Source organism: Siniperca chuatsi, linkage group LG13, assembly GCF_020085105.1.
Source record: "Siniperca chuatsi isolate FFG_IHB_CAS linkage group LG13, ASM2008510v1, whole genome shotgun sequence".
Classification (NCBI taxonomy): Eukaryota; Metazoa; Chordata; class Actinopteri; order Centrarchiformes; family Sinipercidae; genus Siniperca; species Siniperca chuatsi.
The window spans coordinates 20,164,029-20,180,799 of record NC_058054.1 but is presented as its reverse complement, the minus strand read 5'-3'; the positions used below and the strand labels follow the sequence as shown (position 1 = coordinate 20,180,799).

General features: G+C 41.8%; 1 protein-coding gene across 1 annotated transcript in view; it reads left to right on the top strand.

The window, feature by feature from the left end:
* The window catches only part of ephb3a (eph receptor B3a), a 30,568-nt gene extending 21,879 nt beyond the window's left edge, over nucleotides 1-8,689 (top strand). The window contains exons 12-15 of the mRNA XM_044219851.1: nucleotides 1,861-2,076; nucleotides 2,371-2,520; nucleotides 4,508-4,701; nucleotides 6,986-8,689. Of these exons, the coding sequence (XP_044075786.1) occupies nucleotides 1,861-2,076; nucleotides 2,371-2,520; nucleotides 4,508-4,701; nucleotides 6,986-7,097 (672 nt within the window). The 3' untranslated portion in view covers nucleotides 7,098-8,689. The remainder of the gene's footprint in view (nucleotides 1-1,860; nucleotides 2,077-2,370; nucleotides 2,521-4,507; nucleotides 4,702-6,985) is intronic.
* Nucleotides 8,690-16,771: the final 8,082 nt, after the last annotated feature.

The following is a 16,771-nucleotide window of genomic DNA, read 5'->3' as shown; positions in this document are numbered from 1 at the left end:
AACTAGCTGCAACTAACGATTATTTTCATCATCAATTAATCTGCCAATTATTTTCTCAAATAATCATTTAATCAAAAGAGCCCAAGGTGGCATCTTCAAATTGCTTGTTTTGTCCAACTGACATGTTTACTATCATATAAGTCATGGAGAAGCAGTAAATCCTCATATTTGAGAAGCTCAGAGCAGCAAATATTTGGCATTTCTTCTTATAAAGTGACTTAAATGATAAATCAATTATCAGATAATTGCCATTTAATTTTTCTGTTGGAAACATCACCGTGGGCTCTTGGACATTGTTATGGACACTATCTACAACCTGACATTTTATAGACCAGACAATTAATCTGTCTAAAAAAGAAAGGGACTGATTAATCAATAATGAAAACAATCATTAGTTGCGGCCCTGCATCTGAGAGTCCAGTCTGAGCCTCTTCCCTCCTTCTCACCCACTCCTCTCAGTCAGCTGTCCAACAAATAACACGAAAAACTCCCCGGCCTGTGCTGTCCTCACCCCCGCTCTCCCGCCAGTGTCACACTGCCTGTGACTCAGAGGAGCTCTGAGTTCTGCTTTAACGAGGAGACTATAGAGTTAATGCACACACACACACACACACACACACACACATATATGCACAAACTGTCCATGTGTGTCATGCACATGAGACTTTGTACTGCAGCTCCCTGGAGACATGGACACACACACACAACGTATGCACATGTAGAAGCAGATATACAGAAATAACACACACACACACACACACACTCATATGTACACTCCACCGTGGCTTTGAGGGCCTGATATGAATCATAGGTGTTTACACATCCATCCATCCCGGCTTGTTTTGCTGTCAGACTTCATTGGAGTGTGCAGACTACAAAGCAGAATGTTTATGGTTTTGTCATGTCATGTCTTGTGTTCTTTGCTTTCTCATTGTGAATCAAAGAAGGGATTGATTATGTTGAAGATTGTTTTTTTTCCCCCTCCAAATTCTACCTCACAGCATAGTTTCAGCTTCATCCAGGTTTGCAGAACAAATTTTCTTTATTATCAGTTAATTGTGTATTGATATTCCATTGATTGGTTTCAATTCGCACACATCAGGTTTCATGAGCCTTCACAGGTCGGAGTGCTGATTTATTATGATCTTGAGTTTATCCCACTGTCACGCTTCAGAAACGTGGAGAATTGTAAATTAAACCCTGAAAGCCCTAATCTCACATTTGTTTCATGCTTTTCAAATGTTAACATAAAGGCGCAAAATTCTGCAAATCAAGGACTTTCAAATGGGAAAAATAAGCTTTGAGCAACACGCTATTCTAATTCAGTTGTTGGGCCCATTTTACTTTAATGTTCACAAGCAAAAAAAAAGAAAAATGCAAACAAAGCTTTGTGTTAACAACCGTGCACTGCCTGTACCTGCAACTAGTTTGTGTCAGTTGGAGAATGAAAAAATACCTGCAGTTGTCTGGTTTTGTTTTCAGCTCCATTTTTGTTTTTGTGTGTGGAGTCAGTATTGAGTCTTAATGGGTTTAGTAAGACAGTAAAGTGTCTAATTAATCAGCTAATTGGACAGCATGCGTGAAAAGGTCAGCTGTCACTGACTGTCAGGAGCAGCCGTGAAGCATTATGACAGATGTCATGTTTATATGGCCTCAGTGACTGATTGGCTGTCTTTGGTTCTTTCTCATTCTCCTTATCTCCCATACTCTTCCCTATCGTCTCTTTCTCCACATTTCAACACATCCTGTTTTACTCAATCTCATTTTTCATTCCTTCGCTTTCCTCCTTGTTCATTAACCGCCTCTCCCTCCCTCCCTCCCTCCCTCCCTCCCGCTCTATGTCTGGCTGTGTTTTTGTAGCTGAACGACGGGCGCTTTACAATGACACAGCTGGTCGGGATGCTGCGTGGCATCGCTGCAGGGATGAAGTACCTGTCCGACATGAACTATGTTCACCGAGACCTCGCTGCCCGGAATATCCTGGTCAACAGCAACTTGGTCTGCAAGGTCTCTGACTTTGGCCTGTCACGCTTTCTGGACGACACTTCCGCTGACCCCACTTACACAAGCTCCCTGGTCAGTATCATGTGTGTGCGTGTGTGTGTGCTAACGCTGCTCTGTGTTTGTATACTCTGAGAATGTTTAAATGAGCTTGTTAATTTGATTCCCTTCAGTTGTTTCACATGTGCATATGGATGCATGTGTGAGTGTGTGTGTCAATATTTGCGTTAGCGTGCGAGGCCGTCTGTGAAATTTGCATTAGCTTCTGCATGTGTGCTGTTATAGGACTGAAGTGCCTCCCAGGGTGTTGATACCATCCCCCTCTGTGTGTGTGTGTGTGTGTGTGTGTGTGTGTGTGTGTGTGAGCAGGGAGGGAAGATTCCCATCCGGTGGACGGCACCAGAGGCCATCGCCTTCAGGAAGTTCACCTCTGCTAGTGATGTGTGGAGTTACGGCATCGTAATGTGGGAGGTGGTGTCCTATGGAGAGAGGCCATACTGGGACATGAGCAACCAGGATGTGAGTTAGCTTGACAGTCTTATGTTACAAACTCGTATCTATAGACCAAATGCACATGAAGGGAGTTTTATGTCTAAGTTTGGGGCCGGCAGAGAGTTTCTCTGAGCTGTTGCGGCTTTGATTTCCAGCGTGACATGTTGGACCTGGGCCTGTTCTGCTGTCTTTATCTCTTCATTGCAGATGCTGGTGCAGCTGTGTGCCTGTGTTCTAGTTTTTACCACCTTATTTACAGCCCTAGCCTGCCCACCCTCTTCAAATCCATACGGCGAAGCCTCCCTCCTCACACACACACACACACACAAAGGCATACTCATACTTTACAGGCGTTGTTACCTGTAGGCTATCTGCACTGCACAGACATCGTAACTACAGCAGTGAGCTTGCAGGAAAGAAAAGGAAATCTCTTGATTCCTCCTCCCTGAACAAAGTACCGAAGCAATGTGTACACCTCCACTTTATTCTCTGAGGAATAACTGCTTTGTATTGTGCTTCAGAAAGAGAGTTGTTACGCTGATAGCAATAAAGCAAAAAAAAAAGGAGCCGGAATGAAAAATGCCAGTAATGTATGTATAACTTTCATAACAGAACCCACATGCAGTAATGAAAGCATCAAAGTAGAGGCCTTCTATTGTTCCCAATAGCCTTTGTGCCACAGTCATCGCTCAATAAGCAACAGAGTCAACAAATGCGAGGTATAAACAGAGGTGCTCGCCAGCTAGAAGCACGACATAAAAATCAAAGGACAAGCAGCAGGAGAAGAGGAGTACAGCAGCAATGTTTTATTGTTCCCAAATGGCAATTTTATATTGTTGTGGGGAGTTAAAACCCATACAGAGCTTATGGAGGAAAACGCAGTTGCTAGGCGAAATCAAATCAATGAGCGAACGTTTTCATCCTCCACTTATTGTCTCTCCTGTCAATCATGCCAGTTTTGAAGTGACAACTTTGAGAAGACTTGAGAATATTGTTTTTATAGTTTTGTAAAGATACTGAAAGGAAGATTGGAATGTGTGACAGCATGAGCAGAGAAACTGTCTCATGTAGGACATAATACAGTAACTGGGGATTATTCTTCCACCACGCTAACAAAGGCCAAACAGAATGAGCATAATACAAATGAGTCAGAGCCAAATGTTAGCACTTTTTGTAAAAGCACCACATGAAATTTGCTTAAATCCTTATATGCAAGATCTTCGGGGTCGATATTTTGCACAGGGAATGTGATGCTAGCGGCATGGCTGTATGGATGGCAATGTGGGTCGACCACTTTGGTTCAGAGGGAAATGGCTTTACAATTATTGGATAGATTGCGGTAACATTTTATACAGATATTCATGGTCCCCAGAGGATCAATTGTAATGACTTTGATGATCCCCTGACTTTTCCTCTAGTGCCATCATGGGGGTGACATTTGAGGTTTTGAGTAAAATATCTTGACAACTATTGGATGGATTGCTAAGAAATTAGCTACAGATATCCAAGGTCCCCAGAGGATCAACATCAGGCCAAAATGTTAATTTGGCCAATTCTTTGGTTAATAACTAAATATCTAACTAATAACATTCTCATCCGCCTCAGCTGTACTTCGTGTTTAGTGCTAATTAGCAAATGTTAGCATGCTAACAGGCTAAACTAAGATGATGAACACGGGAATCATTATCTGCTAAATCGTAGAAAAGGTTTCAGTCGTAGTCATCTGGACACTGTTTTCAGAATCAAGACGTTTCGGCTCCCATCCGGAAGTCATTCTCAATTGGTCAATTGAGAATGACGGAGCCGAAACATCTTGATTCTGAAAACAGTGTCCAGATGACTACGACTGAAACCTTTTCTACGATAGAACACTCCTGGACGAATGAGGGACTACACCGTATTATCTGCTAAACATCAGCATGTAAGCATTGCCATTGTGAGCATGTTAGCATGTTGATGTTAGCATTTAGTACAGCCTCACAGAGACTTTTAAGAATGATTTCCTGTCCCTCAGGTGATGACAGCGGTAGAGCAGGACTACCGGCTGCCCCCGCCCATGGACTGTCCCATGGTGCTGCACCAGCTGATGCTCGAGTGCTGGATGAAGGAGAGAAACCTGAGGCCCAAGTTCTCCCGCATCGTCAGCACCCTGGACAAGCTGCTCCGCAATGCCGCAAGCCTCAAGGTGGTGACCAGCACCTACTCAGGGTGAGTCTATAAGCAGGAATAGAGGAAGCGTTTAATTAAAGGCCTAAGTCGTTTTCTCACACTTTTCTTCATTCATGACATAGTTTATGCCTTAGCATTGTTCTCAAACTGCTTCTTTTCATTAAAGTGAATGGAGAGAAGTTTCAAGGTGGATGGCAAGTGTTTGCTTTTGGAAATGTGTTATATCGCAGCTCTTTTTAGGAGGAGCAAAGCTCTTCACTGTTGCCACCTAGGCAAGTTTATTGTGAGATTTAGCAACTTTTCAGACAAACTTGCTGAATGTACTTTCTAAATAGCTGCGTCATGCAGCTATGTATAAATGGACCATTGTGAAAAATCTCAGTTCAAAACAGCAACCAGACTTTACAGTAAATGCAGAAGCTCATAGTAGAAATGTTAGAATATTTGATAACAAATTTGCAGGAACTTGCATCATAAAGTCTGTAATATTGGCTGTGTTGGTGCAGTTTTCTTGTGCTGTTGGCTGACTTGGCAGCTACTGTAGCCGACCATTGTTGAAAATATATCCATTATTCTGCTTGGTTTTCCATATAAGCACAGAATGCTTTTGAGGTTTTTCTACAATAACAGCAGAATAGTGCTAACACAAAAAAGGTGATGCAATTCTCTCTCTTTCATCTTGTGTGAAATTGTCCCCTGTATTGTATATGACGGCTGTGAAGTGCAGGCTGAAGACGCCGCCTGGTGCAGAGACGAGCAGCGCCGAGCCTCTGGGTTCTTGGAATAAGATGTCACTGTAACAAAAATATGGCTGGCCTAAAGAGAGGCACAACAAGGTTCATGCTTGTTGGGTTTGGTTTGTTTTATGCTTTCGGTTGATTTGGGAGGATATTTCTTTGAGCTGAAGAGTTTTACTGCCAGACAGACGTCTGCCTCTTTTTCTCTGACACCTCCCTTGGAAGTGTAGAAGTTGACTTATTCATAGGTAGCCGTCCTGACGTTGACGAGTTGTTTTTAAGCTTTGTTTTGAGCACAGTGACTCCAAATGTTCCAGCCTTTTTAGTGACGTGTTTGTTCTGAATTTTGTTAGCCTGGCATCCAGTCAACAGTATGATTAGTGCTGGTTTAGATGCTAGATCCTCAGCTCTGTAGTGATGTATAATGAATCAAGCGCACATCCTCAACTCTGTGGCTCTGACTATGCGATAGTTTCCTGTTTCCGACACACAAATTCATACATACAGTATCCAGGTCTTGTGCCAGCTCCTTGGCTCGCAGTTTCACTCTAACACGAGCCCCAAGGGCAATTCCTATGCCAGGATTTGGGCTCAGTGAAGCTAATTGTGTGTGGAAATGTAATGGCTGACCTCGGTTTAATTCCCCCTATATTTGGCTGGATGCTGGAATGTAGGTGATAGGACAGACAGCAGCCAGAGCTGCTGATGTGGAAAAGCAGGAGGTGATGAAGTGTGAGTAATAAGGGAGATTGAAGAGAAGCTAAAAGAGAGGAATGTGTTTAATTAGGTTGCTAATGAGCTTTTTAATGCATCAGGGGAGGGCGCACCCAATGCTGTGATGGGCGAACAGGAAAGGGATGTGTGTGTGTGTGTGTGTGTGTGATGCTTGTGTGTGCGTGCATGTTATGCTACGTGTCGCTGTGTGCAGATGACATGCCAATGATTAATTTATGGCCTCATCTGTATGCAACAGCTAGAGAGATAGACAGAGAAGGAGCAGGAGGAAGAGAAGGAGAGCGAAAGGGATCATGTTGTCAAAGCATGATTAAGAGAGCGTCTTCCATGTTTGCATGTGCAGCGGCGAACGCTCGCTCCCGCTTACCTGCCATTGGCTGCTCAATGATGTTGGCGCAGATAACGGAGGGAGAGAGAGGATATGAGATGCAGCACTATCTGCAGAGTATCTTCAGCCACGAGGGCCTTAAAAACAAGGACACTGGCCGAGGAACAAAGGACACTCGGAGGCTGCAGCGCTTTTTTTCCAAGACAGCTGAGAAATATGTTGAACTTTTATTAAAACTGGAAATGTGATGAATAGATCTGGCTTGGCATTTGAGTTGGACTATCGCAGATGAAGCTCTAGATCAGCAGATTTGAGCATATTCTAATGGTGCTGTATTTTTATTGTTTATAACCATGAGGTCTTAGGTGAATATACGATGCAGAATTTAGCTACCTTGACACTAAGATGGATTAGACCTTTATCCTCCTTCAATGAGAGCACTTAGCGGAGTAATAACGAGCTGTATCTTTTGTTTAAAGTGGCTGTGAACCTGCTGCTGACCCGTGTGGCTTTGTGTTGGCAGGGACCTGCTGCGGCTCGGAGGGACGCTGCCGGGACACAACAGAAAGAGTCCGGACAGCAGTCAGGAAATCGTTCGGCAACAGATGAGCCAAACTCTCCCCATCAGAGTGTGAGCAGCTGCAAACCGGAGGATACAGAATGAATAAAAACTACCTAGAAACTCTGACATGAAGAGCCTGATGTAAAATAAAAAGAAGCTCCGGCTACAAAGAGAGAAAGAGGACCGTTATGGAGATTTGGATCTCAATTTGGAGACTGATTTAAAGAGAACTTTCCATTGCAGTGTGTGTGTGTGTGTGTGTGTGTTCATTACTTGACACTTGTGGATTTGTGACTATTGCCATAAAGCCAAACTTCCTATTGCCCCCTCTCAGGTTGTGTTTGCATGTCTGCATGTGTTTTCTGCTGGTTGGGAATCAGTCTTTCCCTCTCTTTGCCCTCAGACTGAGGACCGGAGAGCTCACACAGATGATAGGATTCAGTGTCTAGACGATACAACAGTGCCAAGATAAAGCAAACATTTGCTTAAAACCAACTCTTAAGACCGCTCCACATCTGTAGACCTTCAATCCAATCAATCTTTTTTCTTTTTTTATTAAACCCAACCAACCCAACCTTTTATTTTGCTTTTTGGAAACAAGAAAAAAACACACTTTTCATCTGCTTCCTCTTAAATACTGTCTTCCACATGTACTGGGAGATATACGTGTTACAAATCTGTACAAAGCATCCGAGTCTTCACACCGTCTCTCTGTCAGAGGAGAGATGTAACTGACACTGTGCGGGACACGTCATGTGCATGCCAAAGTGGAAACTTCTTCATGAGAAAAGTACAAATAAGTTCCACATTAACTGTTGCTTTGGTGGCATTTTGCTGTATGGACTTTAACGTCCATGTTTTCTTAACCATTATTTGATTCATATACGCATTGTTTTGAATGCTAAGTTATTATCTATTACTGCAAAGAGGTGTTTTTTGTGTTTTTTTACAAGCACCGCGGCTTAACTTTTTTATTACAATGCTTGTTTTTTTCACACATTAACAAACGAGACAGACATGAATGAGTGAATGAAGAAGGAAATGTTCTGCTCAGACAGAATAATTACCTTTAAAAACACTGAGGAGACTTTGTCCAGATCGGCATTTATTTTTAAATGAAGCGCCCGTGGTAGTGCTGTGTTGTATATTTTACTTTGGCAAATGTGTTGCAGATCAGTGGGAATTTAAAAAGGTCACTATCCAGATGATAGCTTCGTGACCTTAATATTGACCTGACCTACAAACAAATCACGCATTGGTTCATTTCTCCTGACATGTGTTTTCTTCAGCACGCCAGCTGTCAGCACAGTTCCTATCTTAAACAACTGCCTGTATATAATACTATATTTCTATTAGACCAGTCGGCTCAGCATTTACAACTATCTGACCTGACTTTGGCCTCTCTATGACCCTCGTTTATATGCTTGTTTGTTTAATGTTGAGGAGCAAACAAATGAAGAAATTGCATTTTAATGGTCATTGCATATCTGAAACTATATGTCACAATGAAAGAAGAAAATGTGTGTCTGTTAGGGCAGACTTTTTCCTGTGCAATTAAAGGTGTATTAGATTGTAAAAAAAAAAAGCCAGAAAACTAGAACAAAAATAAGCATTTCTCTTTCAGTATTTTTACGATAATCATATGCAAATAAATTATTAAACGGATCTCTGTTATTCTCTTTGATTTCTCGTCGGGTTCACCAGGCTGAAGTTCCAGGTCTCCTCTTATCTGGTCGAGGGATGAAAAGAGGGAATAGCAAGTGTGTTTTACCTCCTCAGTCGGAATATCACAGCAGCTTTGGATGGGCTCATTAAGATTTAAGGTTAATCAAAGGCCGGTCCACGTGGCTCGCCAATTAGTGAGACCACAGGACTATTCTGGGGATTTCAGTCTCTGTTGCTGCTGGAGAGGCTTCAAGGAGGCAAAGTTAATCTGGCTTCACACCAAATGTCAGTGTTGTTTGGCTTTAATCTGTCAGCCAGGACACAAACTCCACACCAGTGCAGATGAGTGAAGCTGTCAACTTCTGTTTCTGTTGACTGAGAGGAAGCTCGTCTACTGGGGGGCTCCGAAGGTTCATACTTAACCATTTTTGACTCGCTGCTCAGACAGCAGCTGTATGATCAGTCACCAAAGGGAGGACTGGTGGCGTCGTGTTTTCTGCATGTTCTCTAATCATCTCTGCTGCTCTCACAGGATGTACACACACTAGGTCAACACAAAGGCCAGATGGAAATGTGCAATATATACAGACACCGAGCCACTGTGTAAATCCACTGGGCGAAGCACGGAGCTTGGCATTTATCATGTTGGTTAAAACTTTGCAGGTAGACAGCAGACAAATGCTTTGTGGTGGTATAGCTGCTCGATCTGTTGAAAGAAAGAAAGAAGATGTGTAGAGATGCCTGACCTTGGAGAATATTGCGGATACAAGCCTGCTGAGAGGAAGTCTTCCAGTGAAAAGCTGTATTTTTTTTTAGGACCTATTTTGAAAAGGGGCCCAGCTTTTAATCAAGCTCTAAAACACAAAAGGAGCGTATATTAACTGTGTTTGCTTGGTATTTTTCATTGCATCTGACATAATGTCAAAAGTGAGATTTTGCATCCTGTTTACCATTTCACATTTGGAGCATTTCCAGCTTTGCAGGCCGCTCTGGCTCGCTGCTCACTGGAGAAAACATTCGCAGCCCTCCATCTCGGCAGAGCCGGATGTAATATTTTTCACTGCTGCATCTTAAAGATGATGCAAAATGGCAGCAAACCTAAAGGAAAATATCTCATTATCGTATTACAGACCATTAAGTGATGAGAAATCAGCTGCAACAGAGTGTCAGAGATTTTAATGGCCGTGCTCGGTGGAGGGAAAACTGAGGAAGTGATGGCAGGATGACGGTTTTTTATTTCATGGTTGCTGGTTGCTCATCAGTGACCAGACAGTCTGTGGTTCAACGTCAAATCCCTACATCACCAGAGTGATCCCCACGATTACTGTGAGATTAACGGCAGCTCGGCCTCTATACTGGATGTACATAATCACCAGCCAAGACAGGACACAGAAAAGAAAGACACTGCAAACACACATGCATACTCAGATGCATGACTATACACACTCGTACACCCCCCCACTCACACGCAAATCTGCTGGATTGGCAGTGATTTGTCAGATTTAGCTGCATCTACTTGTGTACCCCTTCTGAATGCACCAGCCAGTTCTCTTCCAAGCTCAAAGCTCTCATTTGCCATCCTGTCCAAAGCAAGTTTAATGCCTCCAATTACAGGGGGTCTGCAAGCAGGCAGATTTGGAGCGAGGAGGCTTGGCAGGAGAGTTTGCTACGCATCAGGGTCTTTTAGTGAGTAGTGATTTGCTGCTGCTGGTGCTGAAGCTGCCTGTGCCGGCTCATCAATGGAAAACTACCCTCTTTATGGTGAAACGCACGCAGCACTAAGCCGAAACTGTGAGGAGAGACACAAAAATATCAGGCTTTTTAACAACGCAGTACCGGCTCTTTTTCACACTCACTGTGGAGGAATTTCTGTATCTCTGCACCGCGAGCACAAATGGAAATCAAAGTCTTTTCAGCAGTGATTTTTATGTAAAATGTATTTTAATTGAATGTTCTGAAATACTGTACAGCAGAGTGGCTTGGTGGAAAGGCAGCAAATGAAGGAAACAGTGCATACATACAAGATAGCTGCAGTAACGCTGAAACATAACGTGTTATATGGTGCATTAAATGTATATGTTTTTTATCTTTAAAATCAGCTTTGATTTGACGGCCATGCTTTTTTCACCATTCATTTGTTTGTTTTAAAAGGTTATCTATATGTCTCTATAAACTCTAAAGTTTTGTTTGTTTAAATCCCAAAGTGGCCAATTTTATTCATCCATATTCATAACATTGATCATATGCACCAGAATTAGAGAGATGTAGAATAAGTGTCTCCATGAAAGTCAACATTTACAGGATCACTTTCTGCACTCCACATGGCAAAAAACCTTAATTACTGCAGTACTTTATTCTGACTATTAAAAATGTACTTGAATATGTAATCTATCACTCACTTACACCCACTGAAGACATTAAGTTCATTTTTCCTCTTCACAGACACTAATTAACCATTAAGAACCTTTAAAAAATAGTGTAATTTCCCAGTTTTCGCATGATTTTACAGTAAATCTATGATTCACAAGTTATGAGACATTCTTCTTTTTAGTCCAAATTAATGGATTACATTTACCATTTCTTGTAACCAGATTATTGTAATCTTGTTAAAGTTAATCCGTTACTCCCTAACCCCGGTCTTCAAGTACTATATCTGTACATTTTAAGCAGCTGGCCCTAAATGCAACTTTAATCTTTACTGCAGCATCATGTCTAATGAAAAATATAAATGGGGAGCTGCAAAACATCTCATTACAGAAATACTCAATTTCCCCTTCAAATGATTTGTTCACATTTCATTAAAAACAGAAACACCCTTACACACACATACATGTACACACAAATAATGCCTCCCAATTTCGCCTTTACCTCCCAGCAATTTCCTCATGAAAGCCTTCAGTGCTGCAGCGACTGATGATTAGCATGACAGTGCACTTTGTGCTCAGAGAGGCCTCCCCACCTCTGCCTGTCAGTGGCTTGATCTCTGCAGTGTGTGATCCATTAAATGGCCTCTGAAGCCCCGGCCATTGATTAACGGGTGTCAGTACCCTACTAGGTTTGAAGGACGGGATACTTTGCATCAGGAAAGTGGCTGTTGGCTGTTAGCTTAGCACAAAGACTGGAAACAGCCAGACTCTAATCGTGTTTTACACTTTCGTACAAAACCAGAAGTGTAAAAATGACAATTGGCCGGGGGTTATGTGCCAGACTATTAGACTACTACTAACCCGGCCAAGAAATAGAGAGCTGAAGTGAAACTTATTCTAATAAATAAACTTTGGTTGGTTTTTTTTATCCTGTGCTACTTCACGGGGGGAGAAATGACTCGAAGAAGACCAACTTCCACTGCTGAGGTCATGTGATTTCCTGTTAACTGCGGAGATCTGCCATTTTGTCTGCAGTGGATCAGAGGCTAGGCTGAGCTGAGTTTACTGAGCAAGTAAAGGTCCTGCATTCAAACTCTTACTTCAGTAAAAGTACAAAAGTATTAGTATCAAAATATTATATCAAAATTAAAAGTACTCATTATGCAGAATAGCTCATTTCAAACTAATATATATGATATCATTGGATTATGATTATTGATGCATTTATGTATGTTAACTTTAATGTTGCAGCTGTTAAATTCTAACTACACTGTGTACTGCTGGGTAGCTTAATCTATAATGATACATCACAAGTTATTTGTTGGTTATATTTTGTATTAATAATCTGGATCTGCAAAATAACTAGTAACTAAAGGTATCAAATAAATGTAGTGGAGTAAAAAGTACAATATTTGCCTCTGAAATGTAGTGGAGTAGACGTATAAAGTAGCATAAAATGGAAATACTTACTTATTAAAGTACAAGTACATCAAAATCGTTCTTAAGTACAGTACTTGAATAAATGTACTTTTTGTACAGATTAAACTAACTAGATAACATGTTAATTAGTGAGCTTCAGAGGTGCTGATAGATGAATTTTGTTACCTTTGGACAGAGCCAGGCTAGCTGTTTCCCCCTGTTTCCAGTCTCTGTGCTGAGCTAAGCTAATTGGCTCAAGCTACATATTTACCTGATATGAGTGTGGTATCAATCCTCTCATCTAACTCTCGGCAAGAAAGCAGATAAGCTTATTTAACAAAATCTCCAACTGTTCTTCTAATTAGCGGCTGCTAATCGTGAGGATGTAACGTTTCACAGCGAGTTGTGTGTGTGTTCGACTAGGAGGCCATGACTGCGCAAAAATCAAGAAACACTGTGACATTGTCCATTGTGCACTGTAAAAATATAACATAATACAGCCTGATGTAGCATTTAAAAGACCATATCTGACTGCCAGGGTGTGTTTCAAAGCACCAAAGCAGTGAGCTCTTGGTGAAAAGAGGGGCCAACAGAGATCATTAGCATGCATGTGAATGGGTTCGAAAGAATGAACAGATTATGCATTTGTATGTTTGCTGATGAGATAAAGGGGTTTATGTCCCTCAACCCAGTTTGAATCACAAATCCCCACCAGGGGAGGGGAAAGGACACGGATAGAGAAGAGCAGGAAGAGACAGACTTTAGGCTTTTGAGTAAACGTGGTGGGGGTGTGATGCTGTGATCTCAGAGCAGATGTCCCAAATTGGCAAAGAAAAGAAAAGAAGACCAAAGGGATCAGTCGATCCTGAGCTCAACTCCTATCTTTCTAAATCTGCAAAGTATCAGTGTGGAGCATCGGGGCAGATCGCACCACCAGGCTGCCAGTCAAAGTTTTGAGAGGTTGTTTTCAGAGCCCCTTTTGTTGTGGCCTGTGGAGCGTGGTAGCAACAAGGCCGTGAGTGAGAAGGCTGGCTGGCTTCTGGGACTCTCCTCTACATGTGGAGGGCTTTACAGTTCACTGAAGAGATGAGGAGAGACAAGGAACAAAAACACTTCCTTGCCGTTCGCGCTGAGAGCGGCAACGAGTCAGTATGTCGCACTGTCTCGTCCTGTTACCAGGGTCAACGGCACTGATGTTGACAGTGATATGTGTCACTGCGGGTTTGTAATTAAATGGGAAGAGGCTGAAATGCAGCGTGATCTCTTTTTGTCTATATCACAAAGAAACAAACACACACACACAAGCGCACAGGCAGATTCTTATCGCCTGAAACTACCTGTATATTCGAAATAAATGGCCTGCCAAGCATTTGATGGGTTGGCTAGAAATCCCAAATGCTTATACTGCCTTGGCTGCTTTCAAGTAATCATCCCCATGGTAACACCTGACACCAGCTATTCATCATGCAGCCCATATAAACTCCGGCATATTCACAACAACAAGTCACACAGTCAACATTTTATACCCGCTGCTGACAAATAGCCACACAACACATGTCTGTGCACGATGATACATTCAAAATCAAATCCCCTTATTAAAGCTTAGCTGCTTGTCAGCTGTGCGTGTGTGTGTGTGCTTGCACGTGCTCGTGTCGTGTTGCATCATACACTTCCCTCAACATTAATTGTCAGTCGTTAGCGTTAATGTGACAGGTGAAAGTGAATTTGTTAAGATGGCACTGACTCTAATGCGTTGCTATAGTTTATATCAGCCAGTCGAGCACAGAGCATCAGTGAAGAATGTTTAGGAATCAGAGCCTCATTTAGCGTTAACACAAGTAGAAATGGAAATTCTTTGGCCTTAAACTAGACGAGGATGCACACTTAACACAAATAGTCCTACTGTATGTAGCTGTTATTTTTTTCTTCTCACACTCGCTGTGTTTCAACCATCTGTCAGTGATATTGATGTTTCTCACTGAGGGCTGCAGGGCACAGGATGAAGGAAAGGAGCGAGAGTGAGGAAATATTTGTGGGATGTAGTCTTACACATCTTCTCATCACTCCGTCACACTGAGTCTGGAGGCAGATATAGAGACCTGGGGTTTTATCTTGATGCTGCACTTCCAATCAGTTGTAGTTGGTGGTGAAAGAAGTGTTCAGTTCTTTTACTTAAGTAGAAATAGCAATACAACGACAGATACAAGTTGCAATGGTCATAGATGTTGTATGTTAAATCTTAAACTGCAAAGTAACCACAGCTGTCAAATAAATATAGTGGAGGAAAAATGACAAAATTTGCCTCCAAAATGTAATGTAGAAAAAGTATAAAGTAGCATAAAAGAGAAAGTGCAAGTATTTCAAAATTGTACTTAAGTACATTACTTGAGTAAATGTACTAAGTTTACATTCCACGATTTGTTAGCCATGCTAACTATCTGATGAATTGCCATTTTATACAGACATTCATGTTCCCAGAGGATGAATCCCACTAACTTTGGTGATCACCTGACATTTCCTCTAGCACCACCATTAGGTTGACATGTTTGGTTTTAAGAAAAATTTCAACAAATAATGAATGTATTGCCATAAAATTTGGTACAGACATTCATGTTCTCCACAGTATGAATTGTAATAACTTTTGTGATTCCTTAACTTTTAATCTAGCACCATCATCAGGTAAAGATTTTAATTTGTCAAATATTTGGTTTATGACTAAATACTTGGAAAAGTAATCCCTGTCAGCCTCAGCTGTACTTTCTGTTCTGTTCTGTTATTAGCTAATGTTAGCATGCTAACACACTATACTAAGATGGTGAACAGGCTGTGTCCTAAATAACTCCCTCATTCGCTCATTCACTCCTGCCTATATAATAAACACTCAGTTAACTACAGTGAGCAATAAACTGAGATTTCAGACACATATAAATCATTATTGACTGTTAATTTTGCATCTATAAAATGTGCCATATTGCATTGTGAGATTGTTAGCAGAGAGTGGTGTACGTGTAAAGGACACTACTTTTTTGTTCCATTGTGAAATTTTTGAGGGCACTAGTGGATACATTTACACACAACTAAAATGGCAAAGGGTAAATGTTGTGCACTATAGAGCAAATAGAGAGTGATTTCAGACACAGCCATAGTAAACATTAAATCTGCTGAACATTAACATGTTTGCATTGTGAGCATGTTAGCATGCTAACAATAGCATTTAGCTCAAAGCACTGCTGTGCCTGAGTTCAGTCACACAGAGCTACTAGCATGTCTGTACTCTTAGTCTCATTTGAATCTAGATGTCAGTCTTTTTTTCCCAAAGACTAAAAGTATTTTAAAGTCAGAATTTGGCACAAAGAGAGATAATTTTTAAAGTGTTCGTCAAGCTGAAATTTTGCAGTTCATTGTTATTATTTTCGCTTCAAAGAGCGGAGTAGAAGAAAGCCCTGCTCCCGACTGCTAGAGGTTCCCTATCTGTGGGCTGCAGATAATGAGGTGGTATCTGTTAGCGGGAAGAGAGCAGCCCAGCCGGACCAGGAGCAGCAGTCCACGGAGAATCTGCGTCTCATCCAGTCAAACAGTAGCATAAGGTTTTGTAAGGTACATCCTGAATTCCTCCAGGTTTAATGTCTCCATCAAAAGGAGATCAAAAGGAAGGGATTAGAGCAACATAACAGAGGAAGGTGTGGAGAGGAGTCTTCGCTAAACTCCAGAGCGCTTTTGATACCGCTCATCCCTGCCAAACCGTAGCCATGGCAACAGTGGAGAGGGAAGTGTGCAGCATTGATAAGAGTGCGACAGGGGATGAAGGGGTTGACAGATCATTTTGGAGAAGTCTGACCCTTCTGCAGAAGGACCGTCGTCTTGTCTCGGAAATTAATACCATACGCAGATGGTGTGTAGAGATTGACAGTCTCAGACCCAATTCTCTCTGTGGTAGCAATTTAACACATATCATACTACAAAGTGTTAACTTCAGACACCAGTGAGGGTATTTTCACACTGTAAATGTCTGTGACTGTGGGTCTCTTCTTCAAGTCCTTTAGGATTTATCTGCTGTGCCAAGCTTACCCTGCTTCACATTGTTAGGAAAATATGCACAAAACTCCTCCACCATGCCTTTAGCTGGGCTTTAGCACGGTGCTACAGTAATGGATGTCATGCCGAAATAGACGTTCAACATCAGGGGTTACAGTTTAAAAAGGACAGGATCACATGAGGCGACAAATTAAATATCGACACTCTTGCTCTTCCCTAATTTGTTAAAAACAGCACTTCTTGCAAGTAGGATTTTATGTAA